At 45.9% G+C, this 23,950-nt stretch overlaps 1 protein-coding gene across 2 annotated transcripts in view; it reads right to left on the bottom strand.

The window, feature by feature from the left end:
* The window catches only part of LOC144771921 (uncharacterized), a 229,990-nt gene that overhangs the window by 32,829 nt on the left and 173,211 nt on the right, over window positions 1-23,950 (bottom strand). For both annotated transcript variants that reach the window (XM_078656160.1, XM_078656164.1), the window contains one exon: window positions 21,589-21,707. In XM_078656160.1, coding sequence (XP_078512286.1) covers window positions 21,589-21,707 — 119 coding nt within the window. The remainder of the gene's footprint in view (window positions 1-21,588; window positions 21,708-23,950) is intronic.

The following is a 23,950-nucleotide window of genomic DNA, read 5'->3' as shown; positions in this document are numbered from 1 at the left end:
GGCTTCACTAACTCGAAATCTAAACAATACTGTTTGAATAAAACTTTACTACCCCTGCTGCCCAAACAACGAAGTGCACAGGCCCCAGTAAATACAGTTTAAACAGCTCACAGAAGCACCCTCTGATGTAGAAAATCCCTGTTGCACGGGGGGGGGGGCTGGCGTCACTGGCTAGTGAACACAAAATGGTGGCTGGGGGTGCACTGTTTTAGCACAGAGGTCTAAGCACAGAGCAAAGGAGAACTTTGGAGGGAAAACAGAGTTGACACCAAGGAATGAGAGGGACAAACTACAGAGGTTGGACTGCAAATCCCACAATTCAACACACTAAATGGAGGCAATCATGGGCAGGGAAAACCACAAATTTAAAACACAACACAGGTGATAAAATATGCAATTACAGGCAGGCTAAAACTACATTTTTTAACTGTAACAACCACAGGCATAGACAGTAAACACAGAAAGTGAAAATCGTTTTTTAAACAACTTTTTGTCTTGGGAAGAGACAGCACTAGCCTGTCTAGCCTGTCTCCTTACCACTTCCTGGACTCTGCTCACTGCAATCTGGGGCACATGTAGACTGCAACTACACATCTGGAGGGTGAGGCCCATTGTAGGGAGCAGGGCTAGAATACCACGACCACTCCTCAAGCCACATATAGACTTGTGTGGTCATGCCTGGAGCTCACATCTGTGGCACTCTGCCCCGCGCCTTTAGAAGGAGTAAAGCAGATTAGCCACATTCTGGAACAGAGCTGTCGAGGCGCAGAGACGGGCATTTTCTTAAAGTTGTACACCAGGGAGACAGTGAGCGGACCGCGGTAAAGAGCCACCTTTGTGTCCAGAGGGCATGGGTGCAGACATGTTCCACGATCCTGCGACGCACGTGGACGTGCACGCAGGAAATAGAACTCAAACAGGCCGGTGACAGGCATTTTACGGACTGCAATAATTAAGTGTGACAGTAAAGCACGCGCTGGAGTGAAATGTTCAGTTCGCATTTTGTTGTTTTCGTGTCACGCATACATGCCTGGGGGAACCAGTAACACATGTTATTTGACCAGTGTGTTGTCTGTCCTCTTGTGTGAAAGAGATACAGAGGCGAGATCAATCTATTCATTAAATGGAAACGCATTCAAATAAGTAGTAGAACTATGTGCCGGCGAAGTCCGTTGAAGCAAGCCACAGAGAGAAAACACGACGTGCACAGGATCAAACAAACAGAGGGTGGAGCCGAGACTCGATGAAGCTCGTAGTTCGGAATTCAGTTGCTCCAGTGGAAAAGAATGTCCTCTAGCAGCATTGGGGGGAGGCGGTGGGGTGTTAAGGCCCCTAAGAGGCCACCACGCCTGCTAATATTATGAACGACATTAACTCTCCAGTGTCCTCCTGTTTCATCCTTCTCTTAGTCTGCAGGGTCGCACCCCTCCCCCTCCTAATTTGAACTTCAAAGCCTCTGCTTGTGTCTGTTTGTGCCCCTCCCATTGCCTGTAATCGCCACCATATTGCCCCCACCCGCTACCAATTAGCTCACTCTGGGACAGCCTAGATAGCTAGTTGTAAACTGTGGCTGTTATCAAACGCTTGAACCCAGGGCTTCTAATGGCTGCGCTGCTCGAACACGCTCTTCGCTGAGCTCCAAGGGCCACTGGGCCGCCCCGGAGGCCGCTTCCCTACCAGGTTTCCAGCTTTACCCTTGCGTCTGTCCTGATCGGACGTAGGTACATTCTCTGCTTTCTGCCCCGTCTGCTTGGAGGTGTCCCACTGAGCTTAGAACTCACCTCACACGATACTCTAGATGCGAACTTCGGAACTGCGCACTTGACTCTTGATGTAGATCTTGAAAATGGATCCAGTACCCCCAGATGCGCAGCTTGTGGCTGCATATTACTTCAGAATAATATCTAAACTGGACACAATACTCCAGATATCCACATCAGAGCTGGAGACATCACTCCAAATGTGCATCTTCAAGCTGGACACAACACTCCAGATGTACATCTTCAAGCTGGACACACCACTCGAGATGTGCATCTTTGAACTGGACACATCTCTCACAACTCGATGTGCGCCTTGGGAGTGGATACAACTACAGATGTGCACTCCATAACTGGGCCTAATACTTTAGGTGGCCTCCACATCTGGGAGCAATCCTAAAGACGAGGACTGAGAAAACGACAATGTGCTCCAAAATGGGCAAAACACTGTCCATGTGTGCACCACCGAACCAGACACTGCATTCCAGATGTTCAACAGGGGCTGGGCACAATAGTCTACCCGCGGCTTGACAGAGCTAGACCCAATACTCCACCTAGAACTGAACGGAACAGCACACATGTGGCCCCGAAAACATTGGTATGCACGTGCTAATTAAAAACACTCAAAGAATTTAAACAAAAGCCACACATTACTTTTTTTTCCCCAACAGTTCCTAGTGCATGGCTGCATAGTTCCCGGGCAGTCGCCTGGCATGGCGCTAGACGGAGGGAGGAGAGGCAGGAGGGAGGAGAGACAGGAGGCGGGGTGCAGGAGGCAGGGGCGGGAGGCGGGGGGGAGACGCACAGAGGAGACGTGGGCAGACGGGCATAACTAGCCCCGTTTCAGCAGCTTCCCTCCGCGGGGGGGGGGGTGATGAAGGGGAGACGCCGGTATCGGAGAAAACACACAAATAAAGAAAAGCACACCAAATTACAAACGAACCCTAAAGTCTGCCAGGTTACTTGCAATCGCCCAACAGTATGAATAGCTTATGCGCCAAGGTACTTTCGCGAGGCTGGTATGCACGTGCTAATTAAAAACACTCAAAGAATTTAAACAAAAGCCACACATTACTTTTTTTCCCCAACAGTTCCTAGTGCATGGAGCAGCGGGGGAAGCCCTTTCCCGGGCAGTCGCCTGGCATGGCGCTAGACGGAGGGAGGAGATGGAGGAGAGAGAGTAGGCGGGCGGCGGGGGGGGCGGTGGGAGACGCACAGAGGAGATGTGGGCAGACGGGCATAACCAGCCCCGCTTCAGCAGCTTCCCTCTGCAGGGGGGATGAAGGGGAGACGGCGGTATCGGAGAAAACACTCAAATAAAGCAAAGCACATCAAATTACAAACGAACCCTAAAGTCTGCCATGTTACTTGCAATCGCCCAACAGTATGAATAGCTTATGTGCCAAGGTACTTTCGCGAGGCTGGTATGCACGTGCTAATTAAAAACACTCTAAGAATTTAAACAATATACAGGGTGTCACCAAGAGAGGAGCGCCCCACACCACGACCACGTTTCTCCGAGGCAAAGCAGAAATGCCTCGGAGAAACCACCGCCATTTCCGGGATTGGGGGCGTGTTTTCGTTCTCTCTTCTTCCCATTGGCTGGAAGGTAAAATTCCAGCCAATGGGAAGAGGAGAGAAAGAAAACAAGAAAGAAACTTAAAAAAACGCCCCCGAATCCGAAAAAGACGGGGCTTGGACTGAGTGACGCCCCTCTCCTCCAATGGCTGGCCAGCATTTACTAGGCCAGCCAATGTAGAAGAGGGGCGGGTTCCAAGCCCCCTCTAAGAATCATTAAATCTTCGGCTCCTCCCACTGCTACGCAGTGCGACGGTCCTCGACCTAAAAATATTTGCGAGAATGTATTTCTTCCATTGATTTCGGAAGAAAGAGAGGCAATTTCAGACGGGAGACACTTAAATAAAGCCATTTTTGGCTTTAAAAAGTTGAGTGTCCCGTCTGAATCGGGGAACATCCTTTACAACGCAACCGCTACAACGCAGCTTTAACAACGAAAGTCGTTACAACGACTTTCGCTGAAGGGCGCTCTAGGATAGTGGATAGTTTAATTTACTATCCAACACCTTCCCTACTATCCACGGGGACTGGTGTTGGAATAGTAAATTAAACTATTCACTATCAGCGCCCCCCAACGCAAGTCGTTGAAACGACTTGCGTTGTTAAAACTGCGTGGTAAAGGGACGCGTTGTAACGGTACGCGTTACCGTCATAGATCCGTCTGAATCAGGTCCATTGGCATGTATGGAAAAATGATGTAACAGCCTCTTTCCTGAAAACATCTATTGCACAGAAAATGATCTTTAATCTATCAAATATCTAGAAATGGGGTCAACAAGACATTTGCAAGCGTATGTAGAACATTAGACTATATGCCACCATATAGATTAGTCAGTGATATTTGCCGCGTGTGAACTTCAAATTTCCCAACTAAAAAGAAGTGGGCTGCAGGGTGAATGATTGAAATGACCGTCACTCGGGAAGGCGCAGGGTCAATACAGACTTGCATTAGGTGCACCACTAGGGCTGCTTTAGTGTTTGGTGTACAAGGTACTACATCTCAACGGCTGGTGGAATTGTGCAAAGGTTAAACATCCAAATGCCCACTCTATTTAGAATGGACAGTCAGATGGCTTTGTACTGCCAGTAAAATTAAAATGACCCCAATACCACGGGAGAAAAGTCCCAGGGTGTGAGGGTCATTAGATTTTTATTAGTAAATATGCACCCTTTCAAGTCGTGCTTCAATGCGTGCAGATTTACTACTTTTTTGGTAAACAGGTCAATATTTATATTGAAAGTTCTGATTTAAAATGAATAAGTTAAAACCTCATAGTGAAATTGGGATGACAAGAAGAACGAAAATAGACATAGCAGACACGACTCAAGGCCTCCAGACCAAAATACCAAGCCAAGAATGGAATTATTTTGGGGATGTCACACCCCAAACACTCCCCCTGAATGTATGACCTTTTACACAACAGCTCCTAGACTAAGTCCCACAAAAAGTATCAAGATCGCACAAAGAATCATCAGTGATTATGTCCATGTTATCCTAAAGGCAGACAACTTCAGTGGAAAGACTATCCTTGCCATCCAAACATCCTTCAACATGGCACTTCACAACATATTACATTGGAGTTTGTGAGAACATATGGGGAGTTTTAGACATCACCCTGGTCATGGGTATCTAATCCTTCTCTCACAACGGCACCTATGAAATTAAATATTGGGCACCCAAGTCAAGGTACCTTTGTAGTGCTGTAGGATCCCAGATATCATACACGTATGTGCACTACCCCTAAACAAGTGTTTAGAAATAATGTCCTGCTAATGTTGAGACATACAAATGATATTTGATTTTATCTCAGATTGTAGTTGATTAGGGGGCTGGACTAATTAACTCAATGTCTGGACCACCTACATTACAGGGTGGAGAAAAAAAACCAAGGTAACCTCTACACTCTGGTTCGCCAGAATTGTTATCTTTCATGAATTCACATGCTTTAATCTTCCCTGTCGTCAAGGCGGGAGTCCCGTGGTAATTATAATTAAGACTCCCTATTTTTCATTTTTACAGATTTTTACAGATAAATAAAGACAGAAACCCATTTATTTTCTTGTCTGTATTTATTTTTAAATGTGAATAAAAACAGAAATTTGGTGCTTTTTGAGTGATTCTAAATACACTTTGCATTGACTGCCAGGCCAATAACTGTTTGGATTGATAGGAAAAGGGGCTAAAAAATGAAAGGAATTTTAATAAAGAGCTTAAACAGCAGTAAATATGCACAAGGTTGATACTGAAATGTGCATATTTTCATATAAGCCATTGATTTTTCTTCTGCGGGTTTTCATATTCCTAAAACCTGGCAGGCATTCAAGCATGACTGCATATTTATTTATTAAATAAATGTGGAAATATAGCAGTTTCAGCTTTACTTTTTTCACAAAACCCATAATAAATATGGATAAAAACAGATAAAGCTGACAAAAAATAAATATGGATAAATACGGACTGAAACCAGAAAAAAATAACATAAAACCTGGAGCCCTAATTGCAATAGACAGTGTAAAGTGAAGTATTGAACAGTAAAGTTTAAACAAGTGATATTGTTAACCAATTCACATAATTTTCGAAAGAACCAAACTCCAGCCAGCTACTGAGTCACTCGTCCCCTCAAGGACCACGATACATTAGACTTCTCAGCACAAGTTTAAAGGTAATCTAAAGTAGGTCTCCAATGTGGCGAGCTCCTATAATGAGAGGAGAGAGAGTGTCATGTGAAACTATGAAATATATCAATATAGGAGAATCACAGTGTACAGGTAAGTAACTTGTTTTTTGCCGCAATATTGAATGAAAGATCGCCACGAGCTGGAGCTTCAGGAGAGAAGCTCCTGGGTTGGGGATCGCCTATCAGTATATATCCCAGTTTATATCCCACCATCCACTACACTGCAAGCCACATATGGAATGAGGACAGCTCTGGCTCTCGTATTGTTGGAACTGGATTATTTCTCGGATAAATTTTTTTCATGAAGCCTGATGACTCGTAATGCACAACGATAGACCTGCCTGCCGCCCTCACCTGCTGCCGGCCTGAGGTCTGCTTGTGGTCGCAGCCAGCGTTCTGCAACGAGGTCAATGATACTGTGTGAGTGCCCCATAGATGCCCCGCTCTTGGTGTAATCTGACTGCAACCAAGCACTGTGATGGACTCTCCCTCTGCACCTCCCTTGCTGCCTTAACCGAACAAAGCGATTGACTCGCCCACCGTCCTTACTGACTGCCTGCTTGGAGACTGCTTACTGCCGTGACCAGCATTTTGTGGGGAGGCCTGAGAATCAGGGTGAATATGCTCTACAAGCCTACTCTGGTAGTGTCGAACAAGTTACTTACCTTCGGTAACGCTTTTTCTGGTAGATACAGTATCTGCCTATGGATTCCTCACCTTGTGAATATCCCCTGCGCAGCAGCCAATCGGAAACGTTTGTAGCTCTCCACGCCGGCAAGGTCATGGACGACGTCACAGAGGGTACGACTCCGCTCGCGACCCCGCTGACGTCACTGGATCCATAATAGGGCCTCGTTGGCGTGATGATGTCAGTTCCGCCCTTTTTTCCGTGCCCCCGAGGCACAAGGACGGACCGACATAAACAGTAATAGTACACATAGTAGACAGTATTCAAATCAACACACACAGTGTGAAATCAATGCAATATGCATGAATATATAAATACATCCATTAAAAAATCTTTCAAATATACACTTAGCAGGCATAGAAGAGTGGACAACGGGGAGGCGGGTGGGTCAGTGAGGAATCCACAGGCAGATACTGTATCTACCAGAAAAAGCGTTACCGAAGGTAAGTAACTTGTTCTTCTGATAGATACATCTGCCAGTGGATGACTCACCTTGTGAATAGAGTCCCACAGCAGTCCCCACTCCCAGAGGAGGGTGTCCACTCAGCTATACTAAGAAACCCTGGAGGACAGAGCGCGCAAAGTGGCCGTCCCTCCTCACCTCGGTATCCAAGCAGTAATGCTTCGCAAAAGTGTGGAGGGAGGCCCAAGTTGCGGCTCTACAAATATCCTCTACAGGCACACCTCTAGCCAAAGCAGATGTTGAAGACTTTGCTCTAGTAGAATGAGCCCTTATACCCTCTGGAGGTTCCTTACCAGCCAAGGCGTAGCAGATCTTTATACACAGGATAATCCATCTCGATAGCGTGCGCTTGTGCACCGCTTTTCCTTTCTTACAGCCAGCAAATCCAACAAAAAGTTGGTTGTCCACACGATAGTCTTTAGTCCTATCGAGGTAGAAACTCACCGCCCTCTTAGGGTCTAGGCGGTGAAGCCGCTCCTCCTCCTTGGAAGGGTGAGGGGGAGGATAGAAGGTAGGAAGGGTAATGGACTGCCCCAGATGGAAGGGAGTTACCACCTTAGGCAGAAAAGCAGCCCTGGTCCTAAGTACCATTCTCTCAGCATGAATGGTCAGGAATGGGGGTTTCGAACTAAGAGCTTGAAGCTCACTTACCCTCTTTGCCGAGGTAATTGCTACCAGAAAAACAGTCTTAAAAGACAGAAGTCTCATGAGACACTTGTGTAAAGGTTCAAAGGGTGAACCCATCAAGTAGGTTAAGACAAGATTCAAGTCCCATTGAGGCACAATAAATGGAGTTGGAGGGAATTTATTGGTAAGACCTTTTATAAAATGTAATACAATAGGAGACTTAAATAAAGACGGCTGGTCCAGCAAACAAAGGAATGGCGACAAGGCCGATAAATAACCCTTTACAGTCGCCACAGCAAAACCCTGCTGGGCCAAAGAAAGAGCAAACTGAAGTATGTTAGACAAACGAGCTCTCAAGGGGTCAATAGATTTCTCTCCGCACCAGGAAACAAATTTGGACCACCTATAGGAATAGATTGACTTGGTGGAAAGACGTCTGGCCGAAAGAATCCACCACATCAGGCGGGAGAGAAAAAGAATTCAGGTTGCCCCGTTCAATCTCCAGGCATGAAGGTTTAAGGTCTGGAGGTGGGGGTGTAGAACGTGCCCCTCCATCTGAGAGAGGAGATCTGCCCTGAGAGGGAGACAGAGCGGCGGGCACGAGGAGAGGTGGAGAAGATCTGTGTACCACACCCTTCTTGGCCAATCCGGGGTGATCAAAATAACTTGAGCCCGGTCTTGGCGAATCTTCCTCAGAACCCGAGGAATCAGGTGTATGGGAGGAAACGCGTAAAGGAGCCGTGAGTCCCAACTCAACTGAAACGCGTCCCCCAAAGCTCCCTGCAACGGATACTGGAGACTGCAGAATGACGGACAGTGAGGGTTCTCGTGAGTGGCAAAGAGGTCCACCTGAGGAGATCCCCACGTCCGGAAGACGTGACGAACCACCTCTGGGTGAAGCCTCCACTCGTGGTCGGCTGAGAACTACAGACAGACTGTCTGCACGAACGTTCAGAACTCCAGCCAGATGATTTGCCATCAGACAAATCTGGTGGTCCTGAACCAGAGACGCAGAGCTTCTCTGCAGACCCCACTCCTCCCTGCTTGTTGACATACCACATCGCGGTCGTGTAGTCCGTCAGGACCTGAACCGACTGACCGCGAAGGGAAGGGAGGAAGGCCTTGAGTGCTAAACGAATCGCCCTCAATTCCACAAGGTTGATGTGAAGCAACCTTTCCTCTGGAGACCAAAGACCCTTGATCTCCAGATCCCCCAGATGAGCACCCCACCCTAGAGTGGAGGCATCCGTTATCACTGTGGCCACCGATGGAGGCAGATGAAAGGGCTTACCTTGAGTCAGATTGCCCTCCACACTCCACCAAGACAGATCCGCTGCAGTTTCTCTGGAGATCCTCACAGACTCCCTGAGATCTCCGTTGTACTGATACCACTGCCTGTGGAGGCACCACTGGAGCGCCCTCATGTGCCAGCATGCATAGTTGACCAGCAGAACGCAGGAAGCAAACAGACCGAGCAGGCGAAGGACCTTTCGAACTGGAACGACCGCTCCATTGTAAAACAAAGGAATCATTTCCTGAATGTCGAGAATCCTTTGAGGTGGAGGGAATGCTCGACAAACAGTAGTGTCCAGTACTGCCCCTATAAACAGGTTGCGCTGTGAGGGCACCAGGTGAGACTTGGGTACATTTATCGAAAAACCCAACCTGTACAACAAGTGAGTTGTCACTTGCACATGATGGAGCACCTTCTCTGGAGACTCTGCTTTGATCAGCCAGTCGTGCAGATAGGGGAATAAAGGAATCCCCGCCCTCCTGAGATGGGCTGCCACCACTGCCATCACCTTGGAAAAAACTCGAGGTGCAGTAGTAATTACAAACGGAAGGACCGCAAACTGATAATGTTGAGACCCCACCGTGAAACGGAGATACTTCCTGTGCGACTCCAGGATCGGGATATGAAAATATGCGTCCTGCAAGTTGAGCGACACCATCCAGTCTTCTTCCAGCAGCGCCTGAAGAACCTGCGCAAGGGTAAGCATCTTGAACTTCTCTTGTTTCAGATAAAGATTCAAGATCCTGAGAACCAGGATTGGACGAAGCATGCCATCCTTCTTAGGAATCAGGAAATACCAGGAGTAGCATCCCTGACCCCTTTCCTGCTCTGGAACCACCTCTATCGCGCCTTTCTTTAACAAAGTCAGAACCTCCTCCTGAAGGAGACGGAGATGTTCCTCTGAGCAAGCACCTTGACAAGGAGGGTAATTTGGAGGGAATTCCCTGAAGGGAAGAGCATACCCATTTGCCACAAGATTGAGAACCCATTGGTCTGTAGTGACCGATTCCCAATCCCGCAGAAAATGGGTAAGCCGACCCCCCACAGGACCAACAGAAATGGGGAATCTAGGGCTGCTTTGCTGCGGCGATAGGAGGAGAGGTAGAGGAAGAGGAGGATGAGGGTTGACGACCTAATGGACGACCTCTGTTTCTTCCTCTATAAGATTTATACAGCGTATTTTGTTGCTGCTGCTGTTGCTGCTGACGAGGCTGCCCTTGCGAACGAAAGGATGACTTCCCGAATCCACTGTATTTACGAAAGGAACCTCTGGATTGGGTCTGCAAGCCAAGTGATCTTGCCGTGGCCTTACTATCTTTGAATCTTTCAAGTGCGGCATCAGCCTTCTTACCAAACAGACCCGTACCATCAAAAGGTAAGTCCAACAAAGGTGCCTGCATATATTGAGAAAAGTCTGAAGACTTCAACCAAGCTCCCCTTCTCGTAGCCACTGCAGAGCCCATAATTCTAGCCACTGAGTCAGCCGTATCCAGGCCACTTTGAATGACCTGGCGCGCAGCACCCTGGGTATCATCCAAAACCTCCTGAAAGTTCTTCCTGTCTTCATCAGACAGTTTTGGCAGCAACTGTTTAGAGGAATCCATCAAGGCATGGATATACCTTCCCATCAAGCAAGTTGCATTTGTTGATTTCAGTGCCATGCTCGCTGATGAGAACACCTTCTTAGCAGACAGGTCAATCCGTTTTGACTCCTTGTCAGCTGGAACCTGTGGGAAAGCTCCTGAAAACCTCTTCGAGCAAGCCGCCTGAACTACAAGGCTCTCAGGTGAAGGGTGAGCTGACAAAAATTCTGGATCCTCCGGTGCCACCCTATATCTCCGTGCCACAGTCCTGGAGACTGCAGGTGCAGACAAAGGTTTCTTCCAAACCTCCAACACCGGCTCCAGAATTGCCTCATTAAACGGTAACAAAGGCTCAGTCACAGAGGATGGAGAAGGCAACACTTCAGTCAATAGATTGGACTTAAATTCGGTGGCAGGAAGATTAATGTCCAATAATTCAGCAGCTTTTCTCACAACTGTGTGATATGGGGCTACCTGCTTTGAAGGAGCATCTGAACTAGGAGAAAAATCCCACTCAGGGTAAAATCAAGACCACTTGCATCTTTTAATTCAGCAAAATAGTCCTCAGAATCAGGAAGTTCACCTTCCTCCTTGTCCTTCTGATAGCGTGCCTCTTCCACAACTCTTTGGGCCTCCCTCCTGGAGCGGATCCTCGGGACTGGAGTCGATGGATCCACAACCGACTCCATCGGGTTCGGGACCGGTGTCAAACGCGGATCCGACGGCGCCGCTAGCACCGAACGAGGACGAACAGGCGGCGCCGGAGATTCTTGATACGGCGCCGGATATTCTCGATACGGCGCCAGAGCGCTCTGCGCCGGAAAATTCCAGGACGGCGTCCCTGGAAGAAAGGGCATAAATGGAGCCTGGGCATATGCCTGAGGGACACCCAAATTGAAGGCAAAAGGACCCATGGGGCCAGCAGGCGCACCAAAGGGGTACATAGCCTTTGCGAAGACACCATACATAGCGTTAAGATAGTGTGATGGGAGCCGGGAAAGGGGGATAATTTCCCGGTGCCGGCTCTGAAGCCGGTGTACCTGGAGTCAGGACCGTCGGCGCCGACAAAGGAACCTCTTCAGGCTGCTCCTGATCTTCTTGCTCTGGCTCGGCTTCACCCGGATCCGAAGAATGTACCGAATCCGAAGGAGCTGGCGTCGGTGATCGAGAGACTTCGACTTCAGGAGACACTTCCTTCTCTGGTGAGACCGGATTTGAATGAGCAGGATCGACCTCACTACTGTGACGTCGAGGAGAAGATGACTTTGGCGCCAGTTCCTTATCAGAGTGACGCCTCTAAGAGTGCTTCTTTCTCTTATGTCTCTTCGACTTCGAATGTCCCGACGCCGACTTCGAACCCGACCTGGATTCGGAACGAGATCTCGACCTCGACCTCGATCTTCTCTTACTCGCCTTCTTATTCTTCTTCATCTTGGCAATAAATAACTTTGCTTCCCTTTCCTTTCCTTTAATGCCTTAGAGGTCATCTTCCTGCAACACGCACATCCATCGACGTCGTGATCGGAAGACAAGCACCATACGCAATCCTCGTGCTGGTCAGTGATGGACAACTGCTTCCCGCACTCCCTGCAGGGCTTGAAACCAGATTTTCTCCAAGACATCTTCGAAAGGAAATGAGAAGAACAGACAAAAACAACTATAATAACAATGTTACTACGGAGAGTCTCAAGAAACCGTTGGCGTCGACGGAGCGTAAAAAAGGGAACGGACGTCATCACACCGACGAGGCCCTATTATGGATCCAGTGACGTCAGCGGGGTCGCGAGCGGAGTCGTACCCTCTGTGACGTCGTCCATGACCTCGCCGGCGTGGAGAGCTACAAAAGTTTCCAATTGGCTGCTGCGCAGGGGATATTCACAAGGTGAGGAATCCACTGGCAGATGTATCTATCAGAATTATTCGCCAAGTGAACCTCCAAGGGTATGACCCCGCTCTTAAGGGGTAATCAGTCACTGCTGCTTCGTGGTACAAAGCTTCACGTGGTGTGGACACTGAATAGAGGAATTGCATCCTCCAAGCCCAACTCTGGCAGTGATCTTGTCTGCTGCTCTTGGGACATTCCCGCAGTCTGACCCTGCTTTTAATGGGTTAACCAGACTCTGCTGCTACACGGTGCAGGTATCAGATATGTTGCAGGTCTAGCCACCTGCTTTGCATTGCAGCAGGAGCCGGTCTTCACGCTTACTTTTTACAAGTTACGGGCTGCCTCCACCACCAAAGTCGTCTCTCTGGCGTCACCAGCCAGATCTCATTGGCAGCATTACCGACCCCCAACGTGGTTTGCAGGGACTATAATGTTACTGGTTGGCAAATTGTCAGTTCTTTGTTGCAGGAGCCCAAATGCGCCTTTACTCTCCTTGTTCTGGTTGCTGACGCCTGCACTGGATCCCTCAATGTCACCCTGCTTGCACAACTGGCATTGACTGGATATCCTATCGAGAGATAAGCCGCGCTCTATAAATCCTAACTAATTAGTTGATTGATTGAAATATGAAGGATAAAAATTCGAATCCCCAATTTCACGATTAAACACCAGAAAGCTCTTCAATATTTATTGCAAAAAGATATTTGAATCAGTTTAATACAAGTCATTTTTAGAAAGGCCCAATAGCTTGAAGTATGTAGAAACATACAGAAAGATTCTGAGTTTTCTGCATTTACCTGCAGAGTGGAAAAAAAACAAGTTGCCATAAATATTCTTCCCTCGCAGTTCCATCACACATAGACTTATTGGTATATAGGACAATACATGGACATGTATTAGTAGCCTGTTCTGTTTCATTGTGCAACATTCCGTCCATCACCTTGTGTGTTTTGCTGTTCGCCCTATGTGGGAAGGGTATGCCCAGACGTGGGTCCCGTGCTCACTAAGCCACTGGAGTCAAGCTATCCTGGCTGATGAAGGCTGATAGCCAGAAACCGGTCCTAGGATGCTTGATTCCGGTCCAGGGCAGACATGGCTTGGCAGATCGGGATGGACTATTCCCATGAGGCACAGGGTCAAGACTGATTTGCATATGGCCATGTCTGAAATGGTGTGGCGTGGGGAGCAAAAAATGATGGATTAAACCCAGATGTTTTGCCATTGTGCAACATTCCGTCCATCACCTTGTGTGTTTTGCTGTTTCATTGTATTACCAGGCGTACATGTATGTAAATTGTATTATGAAGAGGGATCCTGGCTGGGCCCATCCCATTAGATCCTTGGTGTGGATATCATTTTGCTAGTGCAGCACAGCTTGCCTTATGTTGCTGACTCCGATTTCACACTATATCTAAGCTATACATTGCTTAGCAGGTATGTTAGGCAGCTCATATTAGAGTGCTCTGAACCCCTGTTGCTCCCAGCGAGCTTGTTATAATAGTTTTAATGAATGTTGTAGAATGGATGCTCTAAAGGGGCTTTTTACTCGGATAACTTCTGATGAGTGACTTGTATTGTCCGCATTTCATGATAATGGCTTTTAGAATGTGCTTTATTGATGTATTAACACAGCCTACAGAATACTGACATGAGATCTGTCTACCAGAGGGCCTAGAATGTTTGCTTAACGTTACTTGGACCTGTGGGGTCTGAAGGCTTAATCTTTGTTTTCGGAGCCGAGCCGGACGGCGGGGCTGCTGAATGATGTTTTGGATCTTGGCTAAGGCCTTTAGGCAATGCCTCGATCCGAGCCTTCTGTAACAGGGTAATTGGTGTCGGGGGCAATGTACTCACGGTTTGCCCCGGTGGGATTTCGTCATCGGAGTCCGAGTGGTCCTCGACGGTGACGATCTCTAGATCCGAATCCTCCCCTTCTGGAAGTTCCTGTTCATCCTCGAAGATGTTGTCTGGTTCCGATGCCTGTCGCTGCATCTCTTGCCTAGCGGCCCGTCGAATCCGGATGGTTTTCCTCGAACGGAATTGGGCACAGGCTGGGCAGGTTTTCTTCCTTGTGGTCTGGTGATAGGCACTTGTTGCATACTGTGTGTCTGTCAGTATGCGGGAACTTGGAGTGGCATTGTGGGCACCTTTTGAACGGGCTCCTTTCCATCGACAGCAGGCCCACGTGGCGTCGAAAAGGCCCAACGGCCCGCGTCGACGACCGAGTCGAGATGGAAAGCTTGATCGAGTCAAGAAGTACCGAGCGAGAACAATACCGTCGAAGTCGAAGGACTTTTGGCCTCTAGAAAAGTTTAGTTTCGATTCCGAAGTTGGAGTATTGGAATAACATCCGAACCCGATAGCGGAAAAAACCAATCTGAAGATGGAGAAGATGCCCATGCGCACTATAGTCCAGGGGAGGAGTCACCTATCTCGTGATACTTCGAAGACTCTTCCAGGACAACAAGGTGCAATCATCCGGACCCAACACTAGGCAGCGATCTATGCACAGATATGAATTCAGCAGCCCACATGCCTCGAACATATTATTACATAGTAACTTTACATCTGTGAAAAACTCATTGTTTGAAATGGACTCGACTATTGTACTTATAAATTCACTTGAGCCAAGGGAATTGCACTTTTCAGTTTAGGTTCATACCTAATTTCCCTTGACACTTTTAAGGGGTCCCTCTCTTATTTTCGGAATACATTGAGAGAATCCAGTGTTGAATGAACAACCTGGCCCTTGTTCATTGAGAGCATTTCTGGCACTGGTCTGCGGATCATGACACTGTTCCGACATGAGGAGGAGCTCTGTGTACCATACTGGAGCCACCAGAATAACTGGACATGGCTCCCTTTTCATTTTGTTGAGCAGCCTGGGTATCAACAGCATAGGAGGGAAGGCATAGGCAAATATCCCTGTCCACACAATTTGGAAGACATCCCCCTTGTGAGGGTAGCTGCTGGCATACAAGAGACATTTGCAGTTGGGCGATGTTGCATACAGATCAAGGTTTTGTTTTCATATATGGAAAATCCCTGATAAAAGCTGTTGGCTCTGTTCCGATTTGTGGCACGCTTGATGTTCTGCTCAAATTATCAGCTCACTGATTGTCTATGCCTGGAACATGTTCCACCTTCAGAGTAATTTAAATCTGTATGACCCATTTGCAGATCTTTAGGGTTTCTGCAGAGAGAAAATGCGATTTTTGCGATTTTGTTCCTCCTGGTTAGTTCACGTATAACGTAGTGGTCGTATTGTCTGTACGCACCAGTACCATAGTTTTCTTTATTCTCTATAGAGAAAAGACTGAAGGTCTACAGCTACTGCTCTCAGGTCCAGCAGTTTTATGTGCATCTTTGTTTCCTGGAGTGACCACATGCTGGTTACATCGATATCCTGCAGATGAACTCCCAATCCTTCCATGGACGCATCCGTGGTGATTATGTAGTACTGAAGTTGTGTGCAGACTTCAGGCTTGAAGAAAGCTGTCTTTTTGCATACACCAGGTCATGGGCTAATTTAATTTATGGAGTGATCTTGACAAAGTTGCAGAACAATCCTGGCATTTGAATTGACTGTTCATTGTTTTTTTAGCAGCCTCTTGTAGAGATGCCTGTTTGGTATAAGAGGGATGCAAGAACACATCCCTAGGAAAGACTTGTTCAAGTGGCCTTTTTCTCGAAAGGGATGAGGCTAGGCTGGTCATCCTTTGAATCCTTTCTTTTTTTGGGGAAGGCCTTTCATGAGATTGAATTGAGAACCTTTCAGAAAGGTTATCTTTTAAGATGAATGAGAACATGATTTCTCCTTGTTGATTTTTTGCCAAAGCCCTCAAAACATAAAATAGACTCCCATGTATTGCTTCACTGCCTAGAATGATGGTCCTTTTGTGAGCCAGTTGTCCTGAAGATCTATAGATGTCATGAAGTCCCGAGTTTACCAACTGAGAATCTCCTGCAAGTGACCAGCCTTCTCAAATCCAACACCTGCCTTCATTTGCCCAATTTCTTCTTTATGAGGAAGAAAGTAGAAACCAATGTTTTCAGGAGTGCAAGGACTGCCTCTATGGCTTGCACAGGAGCAACTGAATTTCCTCCTTAAACAGACTGTTTGTGTGGCATCTGGCGAGGTGGATTTCGAGGAGATTTTTGGATAAGTTTGAGTGTGTGGCCATAATGGATTAGACAGAATACCCACAGATCTGAAGAGTTGAAGCTCTAGTTGCTTTAAAAGGTGGAAAGGCTTTCGCCTCCAAATAAAGTTGAGGTATGGGGGATTGAGTGAGTGGGGGGATTGGCGTCACTGGTGTCTACATGATTGCTATCCTCGTCTTGTCATTGCCATTTTTCTGACAGCCAGCATGAACAGACTGTGGCCAGTCAAGCACAGTATTGGCTGTTGTGAAACTGCTGGTGGCAACCTTGCTGAGACTGCTGGAAGGGTTGAAATATGTATGACAGCTAGCCTCCTTTAAACAAATAATATCCTCTTCCTCTGGCACAATGAAACGGCGGTAAATGACATTGCTGTAATACCCCCAAAGACCGTAATGTCTCTGTATCTGATTTTATTGATTGGAGGAAGTCATTGATGTGTTTCTAGAACAGAGGATCACCGTCATATGACTTGCCTAATATTTTTGAACTTGTGGTCGGAAAGAAGTCGCCTTCAGCCAGCCTTGTTGTCTTGAGAGCTCGAAATCCCATTAAGGCTATATCCATCGCAATATCGATTACTTTCAGAAGAAGTTATCTCACTCTCTTGAATGATGGCTTCCGCTTCTTTTGATTTGTCTGCTGGAAACAAATCTATAACTTTCCCCAGGTCAGACCACATTTGACTGCCAGATCTTCCCAGAATAGCCATAGCAGTGGAAACTATATTGGTAATAGCAGCCATAGCTCCAAACCTTTTCCTAATATTGTCCAGATGCCTACCTTTTTCAGGAGGAGCAGAGCAAGGGGCGATAGGGGGTCTCGAGCGGGTCTATGCGGTTTACAGGACCACAGAGTCTGGCTTTGGGGAATCCTACATGGCTAAGCATATTTTGTCTAGGTGGGGCACTTCTGCCGCTACTGTAGCAGTGTTTTTCAATAATTTTAAAACCTCTGCCCATATGTAAATCACAACAGGAATGAACTTTACAACTTTAAGGAGATGTCTAGAAAGTTGGTAAAGGAGGCAGCCAGTTTGTCTTATTGGCACTGGAAGATCAAATCTTTTGAAACTATTTCCAGAAGCACATGGAAGCCCCCTCTATCGTCTGGATGGGAAGTGGCAGCAGATGGTGTTGGAGGGACCAAGAGTGATGCTATATATTCATCCCAGACTTCTCCTGTGGCAGTCGGCTGATCACAAACAATCTCCCTCTCTTCTGAATTGTCATCATCATCATCATTGTCTACATGATCATCATGGAAGGTGATAGGCTCCAATATTCTGACCTGTGCAGTTTCTTGCTGCTGCATAACAGGACATTTCCCTTTACATTGCAATCAAGGTGAAAGTGGGGAGGAAGTATTTTGAGGAACTGATGTTGGTTGTGCCTGTAGAGGGGGATTGTCTGATTCTTGGAATCTCTTACATTAGTCATTGAACATTTGAAGAAGGTCCATCAGACACATAGGAAATTGCAGCATAGGTTCCCGATAAGATTGTTCACCATAAATGTCTTCATAACTATGCAAGTACTTGAAACGTCTCTTAACTAACCCTTGTCTAAGGCTTATCCTTGAAAGTACAGTCCCCTTCCAAATAGCCAGTACCATACTCATCCTCATCATCTGTGTCCTGGCATTTAACATGCAGTTGAGAAGGGCTGTACGCAGCTCCAAAAGGACAATCATAGCCATCTGAACTATCCACTTCTAGGAGATACACTGGAGGTAATGTTGTGACCTTACTGGTGAGGTCTGGTCTAATGGGAACCAGCTCCATTGGCCTTACATTGACGGTGCAAGTCTATGCTTTAACTAATACTTAAAGTAGGCCTCTGGTTTGGCTGTTGAAGTCACCTCTCCTTCAGTCCCAAGTACTGCAGTTTCCATTTCTGCCTTCTTCTACAGCCACACAAAAAGCTCGGCCTCTCTGTCTTTAAGGATTTTGGCAGGAAATATACATCACTACTTGCATTCCTTAAGTTTATGTTCAGGGTGCAGACAATAGACTTTCCTTCTGTGGGTCCTCAGAAAAATCCAGAGTTTTCCACAGGATTAGAAAGGTCTAAAAAGAGCTTTTTTGGATTTTTCTGACATGTTTTGTCATTATTTAACAGTCTAGATGTCACTTTCTGTTAGCAGTTGGATTTCAGCCAAAGGTAAAAACAAAAACAAAAAAATAGAGAGAAATCAGTTGTCACACTGCAGAACTGAGCAGAGCTCAGGGTTACTTCCTTCACACGACGTGCAGTAAGAAATCTGACGTATGGTGGCCCTGGATGGTAAGAGTCATTCAGGAGCTGTTCTCCGACTTGCTGGAGTTGTGGCTCTTTCTAAAACTTTGTGAATTGGTTAGAAATGTAACTTGTTTACGAGTTACTGGTCAATGCTTCCCTTTACACTGCTTATTATAATTACTGTGGGACTCCCACATTGACAATGGGGAATATTCAAGCATGTAAATATCCAAGATTCAATATTGGAGGAACAAGTCTAAAAAACAGACATTGTTACTGGAAGGCAGCGAGGAAAGTGTGGAGTTTTTTTCTTGATCCACCCACAGCCCCAGCCCTCAAACAAAATTTCACAAATTTAACTGTACTGATTGATTTAACCCTCCTTCTAGACACAGGGATCTAGGGAACAAATTCCCATCCGATTAGCAAGACAAATGCTCAAAACCATTAACTACATGGGCTGGACCTCATCTATTGTGACCACCCATGTGGGAGGTAGCATTATAATCTAGCAAGCTTAATTATTTACACTACTGAAATTATACATTGACACTTATAGAATAAAAATGAAAGACTGAGATCGAATAGTGATCATTCTGATGGGTATAGCAGTGAAACACATGCCCAACTACATTGTGCTTTCCCATCAAAAGCCTCCTCTAGACCACATCACTCTTTAACGGTAGAAGATTTTTAGGCCTTCATGCCAATGCAAAGCATTATGGTCTTCCTTGGGACCACTGTTTCTCAAAATGTAAGAGTTTCTGCAAAGATCACTCCTAATAAAGTTTATGGCCTTTATTTGACAAACTGGGAACCACAACTGCATTGCCATGTGTTGCGGGGTGACATGCATTCCCGAGAAGCTTAAATTATACCCAACAAACACAGCTAGAGTTTCAACCAAATTATTACTTTATATTTCTGGGCAGCTTCTTAAATAGGTGTTACTACCAACTGTGAAACCTATTTTCTTCACCCAGATCAGGATGAATTCCAAAATAGCTGCTTTTGACATTGGTTGATGGTGGTCTTTAATGCAGTGATTACCAATCATAAGTATTTCATTAAAATCATCACAGTCAATGAGAAGAAGTCACCAACATTTCTCGTTTTGCATACCAAAGAAGTCTGTTGTAATTGTTAGTCGGGGATTTACCACATACAAGTAATAATGATGTTCCAAGACACCTGGCTGTGATTAGAAAGAGCTTCTGCTAAAGGAGAGTCATTATAATGAAGTAAAAAGAGAGACAGAAAGAGAGATCGAAAGACAGTGACAGAAAGGGGCAAGGAAGACCGGAAGAATGTTGTCACGATGCTCAACCGAAGGGGAAAGTGACGCGAAAAGTTGTAAAGCTTTTGCCTTGCTAAACCTAGCAGGCAAAGAAATAAACAAAGATCTAGAGATACAGAAGGGCAAGTCTACCAGTCATGCCCTTGAATTGCAGAAGGAAATCCTAAATTGGAAGAACCAAGTAGGAGATTTTAACTTCAGGAATCTGTGTACTTTGCATTGTAAAGGAGAAATTCTGCAGATTAACTACTCCCCACCCTCTGGAAAGAGCTGCAGTTTTGATTCAGAAGAAGATGATGAGCCTCTGATTGAACAACGCAGCGGATGCTTTTCTACCCAAGCATTCAATTGATGGTGTCATTCTATCAATAAATGATGGAATGGAGGAAACAACAAGGACAGTCTGTCAGTGATGGATGGGTGGATGGATGGATGACAAGTGACTCCTGAGGCAGTGGCATACCTCTCTCCTTCCAATAGACATGAAACTTTCAATAGGCTTTCCTTAAAGGCTAGTAAAGTGAATCAAATCCAAGTGAGAACACATAGTGTAAAGGAGACTTTTAAATGTCTACTAATCTCCAGATACATCCACAAATATGTTCCCCTATGTGAAGATAAAACTCATAATCTTCCCCATACCCTCTACACATGATTATTGTAACTCAGCACTAAGTATGCGTTGAGAGAGCTATACATTTTTGGTTTCACATAGAGGAGTTAATCTGATTAGGACTATAGGAAGGGGTACAATGAGTCAAGCCACATAAAGATGAAAAATGTAAGTGCATGAAACAAACTTACTCTAGGAAGTATTCTCTGCCGACCCCATACATTTGCAAGTGTGGACAAGCAGCGACACTCTTTAGAATGTAAGATACCTAACCAAAATAGCAATCTACAATGGCTAAAAGTGGTCTCCCAGAAACGCAGCATCTTTTCAGTTTTGTCATTCTGTTGCTCAGTTTTAAATACAATAAGCAATTTTTTTATTTTTTTATCCAATGAACATTCTGCAGGTTAAAGGGCTTTGAAAGCTTTAGAGCGAGATGGCCATTTATTAGTTTAGATAAATATTGCTCTATATTTTCTATGAGGCTTCCTGTAAGCCTTTGCTCAAGTTCCCATATTCAGGCATGGATTAAGTCAAAGGCATAAATTCCTGGATCTGTCACCAAGTGGACAGAGCTTTTCTAACCCTCTAGAAAGAGCTGTACATCTCAGATCCTATCCTGGAGTCCTTCACTTCTGTGGTATTTCAGAAGTATGAAATAAGCCTATCACTGCAAGAGTCACCAAAAAAGATCTCATTATAGAGGAAAAACAGTCCTTACCGATCATCCTTGTAACTCACGAGATCTGTTACAATTCTAACTTCAGCAGGTTTCTCAAACAGAGTTTCTGCCTCTGTGTAAACTGGTTCCAAATTTATTGAATAGTTCACATGACCAAGCTGTCAAGAGCAGGACAAACAAACAGATATGAGAGGCAAACGAGAAGAATAAGTCATGAAACATTGGCATCAAATACAAACAGAAACTGCAGTAAAATAAATATAGAAATATATTATACAGAATAATAAACCATCCATTCTTCCAGATTACCAGTTCCCTTAGTATGTAAGGAGGTTTGAAAACAGTTTAGCTAAATGGTTTAGAGAAATATTGTTCAGCTCCACAATTAAGTACCATTAACAACTCAACGCCACATAAACATAGGCTTGAGATGAGAACTCTCTCTTGTCACTCCCCTTCAGTTTTCAGTAATATGAACGGTACTCTAAATTGGCAAACTGATCGTAAAGAAAGGTTCCCTCAATTCTTTCAAATAATTTGATTACTTGTAAAGCAAGGCCATGAGTTGAAAGATTAATGCTGAACCGATCAGATCATAAAATGCAATTTGTTAGGAACATGGAAGCATAAATTCCATCTACTTGTTCTTCTGATAATAGTTCCACCTCTTGCAGGCAATACAGCTAGCATTGTCATTAAAGGCCAGTGACAGATTAATAGATCACTATGCCTTAATAGTAGTTCTCCAAATTTGTAGAAAATATCAGACATATTCTATGCACATTCTCCTACGTCAGTATGTGAGGTGAGAACGTGGTCCAGCCTCACACCTGGTGCCTGTTAGTGCAGAACCGGGAAGGCTATTAATCAATTGTGTAGGACGTTTATTCCGTACTTAAGAGAATGTTCAACCTTTAGTTTAGATGAACAAGTTACTTACCTTCGGTAACGCTTTTTCTGGTAGATACAGTATCTGCCTGTGGATGCCTCACCTTGTGAATATCCCCCTTGCGCCACCAACGTTCGGAAAATTCTTCGCAGCACGCCGGCGTGGACAACGTCATAGGAGCATGGCATGGCGCGCGACTCTGTCTGACGTCACCGACTCCTTATTAGACCCACGTCGGCGTGATGACGTCAGTTCCGCCCTTTTTTCCGTGCCTTCGAGGCACCCGGACGGACCAACGACAGTAAATATACATATATACAGTGTACATAGTACATACAAATCAAAACAGCACACAGTGCGTAGCAAAGGTATCAAAAACCAGAAATATAAATACATAAACCCAGGTATAGCAGAGCGGACAACGGGGAGGCGGGTGGGTCAGTGAGGAATCCACAGGCAGATACTGTATCTACCAGAAAAAGCGTTACCGAAGGGAAGTAACTTGTTCTTCTGATAGATACATCTGCCTTGTGGATTCCTCACCTTGTGAATAGAGTCCCACAGCAGTCCCCACTCCCGGAGGAGGGTGTCCACTCTGCTATACCAGAAAATCTTGGAGGACAGAGCGCGCGAAGTGGCCGTCCCTCCTCACCTCGGTATCTAAGCAGTAGTGCTTCGCGAAAGTGTGGAGGGAAGCCCAAGTCGCGGCTCTGCAAATGTCCTCAACAGGAACACCTCTAGACAAAGCGTATGTTGCAGACTTTGCTCTAGTTGAATGTGCTCTAATACCCTCAGGAGGGTCCTTACCCGCCAGAAAGTAGCAAATCTTGATGCACAGGATTATCCATCTGGAAAGTGTGCGCTTGTGCACCGCTCTGCCCTTTTTGCAGCCAGCAAAACCCACGAAGAGCTGATCATCAACACGGTAGTCTTTAGTCCTATCAAGATAGAAACTGAATGCTCTCTTTGGGTCCAAGCGATGAAGCCTCTTCTCCTCCTTGGAAGGGTGAGGGGGGAGGATAAAAGGTAGGAAGGGTAATGGATGGACCTAGATGGAAAGGAGTTACCACCTTAGGAAGAAAAGCAGCCCTGGTCCTGAGAACCATTCTTTCAGCATGAATGGTCAAGAACGGGGGCTTGGAACTAAGAGCCTGAAGCTCACTTACCCTCCTTGCCGAGGTAATTGCAACCAAGAAGACCGTTTTAAAAGAAAGAAGCCTCATGGGACACTTGTGCAAGGGTTCGAAGGGAGAACCCATCAAATAGGTTAACACAAAATTCAAATCCCAATGAGGAACAACAAAAGGAGAAGGAGGAAACTTATTAGTGAGACCCTTCAAAAATCTTAAAACCACAGGAGACTTAAAAAGAGAAGGCTGATCCGGCAAACAGAGAAATGCCGATAAGGCTGAAAGATACCCCTTGACCGTGGCAACAGCAAATCCTTGCTGCGCCAGAGAAAGAGCAAACTGCAAAATGTCAGACAAATGAGCCTTCAAAGGGTCAACAGCC

This window comes from Lissotriton helveticus, chromosome 1_1, assembly GCF_964261635.1.
Source record: "Lissotriton helveticus chromosome 1_1, aLisHel1.1, whole genome shotgun sequence".
NCBI classification, from domain to species: domain Eukaryota; kingdom Metazoa; phylum Chordata; class Amphibia; order Caudata; family Salamandridae; genus Lissotriton; species Lissotriton helveticus.
This window is presented reverse-complemented; position numbering and strand designations above follow the sequence as displayed.